Raw genomic sequence first — 6,593 nt, 5'->3', positions numbered from 1 at the left:
TTCAGTGACTTTTACTTTAGACATTATCATCAATTTTCTTATCTTCATACCAACAAAACTTTATCGGAAGGTTGCTATTAGCATTCAATTCTTATTTTCTTAACCCACGTGTGTTGGACAAAAGGTTGCTATTAGCATTCAATTCCTTGCATCTCGTGGGTTGCTAAAGATGTCATCGATATACTGTACCGCGTGGTTACCACGTGTGTTTGAGATGCTTCAGTGCAGACCTACAAAAGGTGTAAACCAGAGATTTTGTAACTTGAACCAGTGGTAACAACAGCAGTGCTTAGAAAAGGAAATATAACACAACAATGGATGAGCACAAATACAAAACTAAAGCATGAAATTCCAGAAGCATGAATTCATATTACCAACCTCCACTAAGTGCATCCGAGAGTGAATATTTTTGGTTTCAAACTGTCAATCCTGCTAAGCCTAAAGACAAAGCAAAGCCGAGGTAGAAAATTTAGTTGCAATGACTTAAGATAAAAATCAATAAGTAGCAAATAATGCTCAACACGATAATACAGAAGTACCGGTCCTCAAGGGGAACATAAGGCACCCATGCCATCTTCATCGCCTTCATTGGCACTATTTCCTCATTTTCCCTTTGGACAGAGTTTATGCCAATTTTGTCTGATGGAGGGAAAGGGCAGTCTACCTGCAAATAAAAGAGTTCAAGTGTCAAATGAGACCCACACCACCTAGAGACTATATTTGACCCATTGAGCCATCATAAATACATATGTAAAAAGCAATACTTGTCACTGCATTTTAGAGTCAAAACACTAATGAGAAGGAAAATATCACCAGCCAAAAACTTTTATGTGGACATCACCAATATTATTAAAGAACAAAAATGATTTATAAGGTATTAAATCTGCTACCAAAATATAGTCCCATTGGTAATATCAGTGAACAAATTAGATTAAGTCCCTAGACTTTTTTACTTTCAAATGTTTGTCATAGTTTTTAATCTTAAAGACTGATATTTTCAATGATGTGTGGTTGACAGTACTAAATAAAAATTGGAAACACCCACCCACCAAAGATGGTATGAATTGTTTGCTAATGCAAAAGTACAAACATGATTGCTAATTTGTTTACCTGGCATAGATATGACCTAGATGAGTAGATTATATTTTCATGTCCAGCAGTTATGTGGTTTGCTTCTATGGCTAGTGGCTAGCTGGTATCCCCCCAACAAGTACGGCGAACCTTATTTACTTTCAATAAAAACAGAATTATCCCATGATAAAGAGCTAGATGTTCATCATAAGATGGTGTGGAACTACAGGGGCCGTTTTCAATAGGTGTGTTTCTAATAACATGTTTCGGGACTCAAAATCATGGGATAAATATACACACAGGATAGGTGTCCAGCCAAGAGGGTAGACAAGAACTTACAGCAACTACAATTGGAATAAGCACTATCTTTGATTCGCCATTAACATCCAATAGTTGGGCTGCATGACAGCAGGAGCCAATTAGTCTTGTATGGAACAATAGTCAGCAGGCTCATAAAACTAGTAAGCAAATGAAACAAATGAGTGAATGACCTATACTAAAATCCACTTTATAAATCCAGCACATAAGTAGTGTTGTGCAGATAGAATTGTCGAAATTACTAAACTAATAGCTCTTCAAGTTTAAATTGAGATTAAAATTAGCCCAGATAGCACTGGTGTAAAATATTACAAAGACTAACAAACATACATCAAGGACTAATGGCAGCAAATTAACTCCAGAAACTAGCTGAAAACGAAGTGCACTTACGCTCAGTGCTTCCAAACAGATAAACTGTTTTACCATGAAGCTCGCCCCCTTCTTCTAAGGCTTTATGTTCACCAATAACAACCACAATCATTATGAAGGTGGAACTAAGTACTCAAAAGCAAAATGGATTAAAAGATTAACTTCAATCGCCATACCTCTAAATTTTCAAAGCTCCAGTTGAACTCCTTTATCTTATCAATGTTTTCCCACTGCAGATGATATTGCGAGGTATATAAGTTGTTAGGACAAAACTGTGAGCTATGTCCAAATGTGGGTCACTAACATACACACTACTACAAATGAAAGAAGGGAGGGATGGGAACAAACCTCAGTACCGACAGGAAAAGCAGATAACCATAGATCCTCCTGAACATAGCAACAAATCATTAGTCAAAAACTCAAAATGCACGTAAAGTAAATAGCAACATCATCATGCAGAGCAGTCAAACACAATCTAAATTGCTATTGTAAATTTCCAAAAAACAAACCTGTTCTTTTCAAGCCAACATGTAAAACAATCAGCCAACTAAGTAATATGATTGGTGCATTCATATGAGTAAACAAACAGTTAAACTACTCAGCCCTAAAACTTTTGTAATATGATTGTTGCATTTTATTTTGTAATATGAGTGTTGTGCTCGTTTTGTAGTCATGAGAGTGTTTAGAGGCATTTTACTCCCAAGTTCCTGTAGAACCAAGTCTTTCCCACTTTATAAAACTTTTTCTCATTACTAAGTTCTTCAACTTAGCTATAGCAACTTTAGTCCAAAACCACTTGCATTAATAACAAATGAGCTCCAAAGTAGACATCATTCACTGATTTCAGGTTTCAGCCACTGAACCAAATTCAGTTACAGAAATGCCTAGCAGCTGATCTTTGGGGGCATTTTTCTCCACTTTTTATGTGGGAACAAGCCAAAGTCACTTAAAGAAACTTGTTCACCATCATATAGGCTTCAAGTCAAAGTCACTTAAAGTCACTTTTTATGTGGGAACAAGCCAAAGTCACTTTTTATGTTGAAAGTCATTAATTTATATTAGTCATCTTGTCGTGTTGTGATTAGTTTAACTGTTGTTTGCTTTAATTCAAATTCATATTTGTCTCCAAGTTATTTTTTAATGTTTAGAGTTTAGTTTTAATCGTTAACCGTAGCGAACCGTATGTGTCACCCGTTCGGGAACGGCGAACGTCACATTGGCTTAATTGATATTAATCGTTAACCGTAGCGAACCGTATGGGGGCAGGCAGCGCGGGCGACGCGTCAGATGGTTCTACGTCCTTCAGGTATTATTATGCATATTAGTTTAATTGATATTAATTTTTTTATCATTTCATCATATTGAATTTACTTGTATACTTAGGTATAAGAAGAGCAATGCGCTTGGTCCAAGACCTGCCGAGAGGAGGCTCATCCGGCCGCATGGAGAATGGTGGGGCTTATTTCTGTTGTGTTAATTTTTTAATGTGAACGTGATTGCACTGGTTTACTTTTTTTATTAATGTTTGTAGGTCATGGGAAGACTTGACTTGGGACGGTACAGGCAGACGTCCCAAGGTGAACGCGGTGTTGGGTAGCCTCTGTCGCTTCTACTACCCTGGCATGGTGGAGCTCAATGGCGAGAGGTTCGCGGCTATGCAGTGGGCTGACTGGGGTCTAAAGGACTATGTCCAGCCAGGGGAGTCAGGGGAAAGCAGTAGCGGAGGGGGAAGTTCGGAAAAAAAACGAAGGACTTGTCAGGTGGCTGTGTGGGACGAGTTCTGGGTGAGTTTACTTTCGTATATAAGCAATTCACTGAATTATTGCTTCTCCTAATCTTACTTTAACTTAACTTCTCCATTGATATGTAGGGGAGGTTCGAATTGCCGGATGACATCGAGGACGATCAGGCTCAGTGGGCACGTGTGAAGAGGCACTTTCGGAAGTGCGCTGATAAGGTCATCAAGGATGCCATGTACAATGCTCGCATCGCAGCCGTCAACTACTACTACAAGAAGATAAAGGGGCAGAAAATGAGCAAAGCATTAGGGGCCAATGAGATCTACCTCACAGAGGAGCAGTACCTGGAGAGCGTTGTGGATTGGCTGGCGAAGGACATGGAAGCCTGGAGGTGGTTGGCAAAGAGATGGGCGTCGCCTGAGTGGATTGCAGAGTCCAACAAGCACCGTGTCAACCGTGGCACTGAAGGACCGGGGCATAGGTACGGCGCCGATGGACACCTTGGTACCGCATGCCGCATGGTAAGTATATAAATCAAACTTGTATGTTACATCTATGAAAATTCTATGGTTTAACTCTTCTTTTTCATGCAGGAAGCTGAAAGTGGAGTTGCTCCAAGTTTTATGGAGGTTTACGTCCGTGGTCACCGTGGCCCTGATCCGGCTAACCCTGATGTGCTATGCAGCGAGGCGGCAAGGGAGAAAATGGTAAACAAGTTTGTATTTACGAATTAAATTGCATATTTTGTGTCTAACTCCAACTCTAACTTTCTTTGCAGAATGCATATGGGGAGGAAATGACTCAACGCCATGGGCCTGACTTCGACTGGATGCATTCAGACTTAGATGTCTCGGCGTTGTACCACAGTGGTGGGGGTAGAAAGCATGGCAGGTGAGGTGTTTGTGTTTGATTCGACGATTTCATTAACAAGAATGTGTCCACTTAATGGCTCAACTATGTGTATCATGCAGGTTTGCCTTTGGCACCGGCGTTGTGGATTATAACAGGACAATAGGTCAAGGGAAGGCATCGTCTTCGGGAGGGAGTTCTCGCTCCTCCAGGTCTGCTCGAGAGGCTCAGCTGGAGGAGGAGACTCGGGCAGCACAGGAGCAGGCTCGAGCAGCGCAGGAGCAGGTTGGGCAGCTGACGCAATATATGGCTTCTTATTTTCAGGTAATTCGTCTATCTCATCACGTGTCGTCATTGAATTCAATGTATAATGTTGCGATTCTAACGTTGCATCCATTTGCAGGAAATGACTACTAGACTCGGCCCTGATATGAACTTGCCCGCTTTTCGCCCTCCCCAGGTAACACTATCTGAACACTTCAATTCCATAGCAACTCTTTTTTATTATCAAAAATGGCTCGCAGGCACAAGGATGGGGACAGTGGCCAGGACAAGCTCCAGCGTCGCAGCCACCCAGGACCGGTGTTGGGTGGACGCAGGCACCTCCAGGCACTTGGACGCCTCCACCACCCCAAGGATCGCAGCCAGTCCGGGGATGGGTGCCACCGGTCTTCCAGCCACCGGCGGGCTCTCAGCCATTTCAAGCGTGGATGGCACCGCCACCGACGGGGTGGGTGCCACCACCTCTGGGGTGGCCAGCACAACAGTACCCGTGGATGCATGCAGGATCACAGGTGACGTTCCATGTTTAATTTTATGCAAATCGTGACCAAACATTAGGGATAGCAATACACAACCTTATTTGAATGCTTGATGAATTGCAGGGTTCAGTGTCAAATGCTCAGGGATCGGAGGGTGCTGCCAACGTCCAAGGCTTCCTCGTCCATGGTTCTGGAGGGAGTGGCCACCTTCCTGGTGGCGGAGGAGGGAGTGGCCAAAACTCCCACATCCCGCAGGAGTGAGTTTGATTATAGACTATGTATGGACTATGTATACACTTTATTATAGATGTGATTATGGTATTGAAACTGTATGAACTGTATGAACTATGTATGGACTATGTTTGAAACAATTATGGTATTGCTTGTGAATGTGGTTTGTGAAATCTGTATATGTCATTGTGGATTATGTGTATTTTGCTGTGAATTAAAAGGTGCAGAAAAATCTGTTTTGGGGGGGTATCATTAATTTTCGTCGGCCTGTTCGGAAGCCGACGAAAATACAACAGCTAGCTGCTGTATTTTCGTCGACGAAAATACAACAGCTAGCTGCTGTATTTTCGTCGGCCAAAGAGGCCCACGAAAATGGCTGTTGTATTTTCGTCGGCCAAAGAGGCCCACGAAAATAGCTGCTGTATTTTCGTCGGCCAAAGAGGCCCACGAAAATGGTTGTTGTATTTTCGTCGGCCCAAGAGGCCCACGTAAATAGCCTGTATATTTTCGTCGGCCTTGGACAAACCGACGAAAATATGTTATTTTCGTCGGTGCCGACGAAAATAGTTGCTTATTTTCGTCTAACATATTTTCGGCGGCTATTTTCGTCGGTATGCCGACGAAAATATTCTATTTTCGTCGGTTTAAGCTTTTTTTCGTGGGTTTTTGGCCCATGAAAATTTAGGCGTTTCCTGTAGTGCCTAGACCTGCCCACGTGGTGGGGTCGGGTGCCGTTCTTCGTGTGGCTAGGAGACGTCGTACGTGTACAACGTCTTTATACTGTAGTAGAGGGTACCCCTGATCTAGGGTACCGACAAGTCCAATTCTTGCGTTCAACAATGCCATTCTGCTAGGGCACATACGGAGTGGAAAACTGATGCTCGAGTCTCAAAGAAGTACAAAAGGTTCCAAAATGAGTATTTTTAAATCCTATGCCATGATCACTGTGAATCACTCTCATGACATTCTTAGGAAACTAATTTTGCAACCGGAGAATCAAATCTCGAGCATGAGTAAAAGCTTCATCCTTGGCCTCCATGAAGAACACCCAAGAATAGCGAGAAGCGTCGTCAACAACCACAAGAACATACCACTTCCTCCCAAAAGAGCAAACCCAAGCTAGACCAATAATGTCCATGTGAAGCACTCGCCGGGTTGTGAGGTCATCACCTTGGTGACCAGGGAATGGGAAGCAACAACCATTTTACCTTGATGACACGGGTGATAGACAAGATATTTCTCAAATTTCAATTTG

At 42.4% G+C, this 6,593-nt stretch overlaps 1 protein-coding gene across 1 annotated transcript; it reads right to left on the bottom strand.

Moving 5' to 3' along the window:
- Positions 1-1,309: 1,309 nt before the first annotated feature.
- Positions 1,310-2,211, bottom strand: LOC111591154 (protein HEAT INTOLERANT 4-like). Its single transcript, XM_023302082.1, has 5 exons — positions 2,107-2,211; positions 1,935-1,988; positions 1,780-1,843; positions 1,411-1,469; positions 1,310-1,324 (listed from the first exon to the last, which is right to left on the bottom strand). The coding sequence occupies exons 1-5, from the start codon at positions 2,164-2,166 to the stop codon at positions 1,310-1,312; spliced, it is 252 nt and encodes an 83-aa protein (XP_023157850.1). The 5' UTR covers positions 2,167-2,211.
- Between the last annotated feature and the right edge of the window lie 4,382 nt (positions 2,212-6,593).

Source organism: Zea mays, chromosome 3, assembly GCF_902167145.1.
Source record: "Zea mays cultivar B73 chromosome 3, Zm-B73-REFERENCE-NAM-5.0, whole genome shotgun sequence".
In the NCBI taxonomy this organism is placed as follows: domain Eukaryota; kingdom Viridiplantae; phylum Streptophyta; class Magnoliopsida; order Poales; family Poaceae; genus Zea; species Zea mays.
This window is presented reverse-complemented; position numbering and strand designations above follow the sequence as displayed.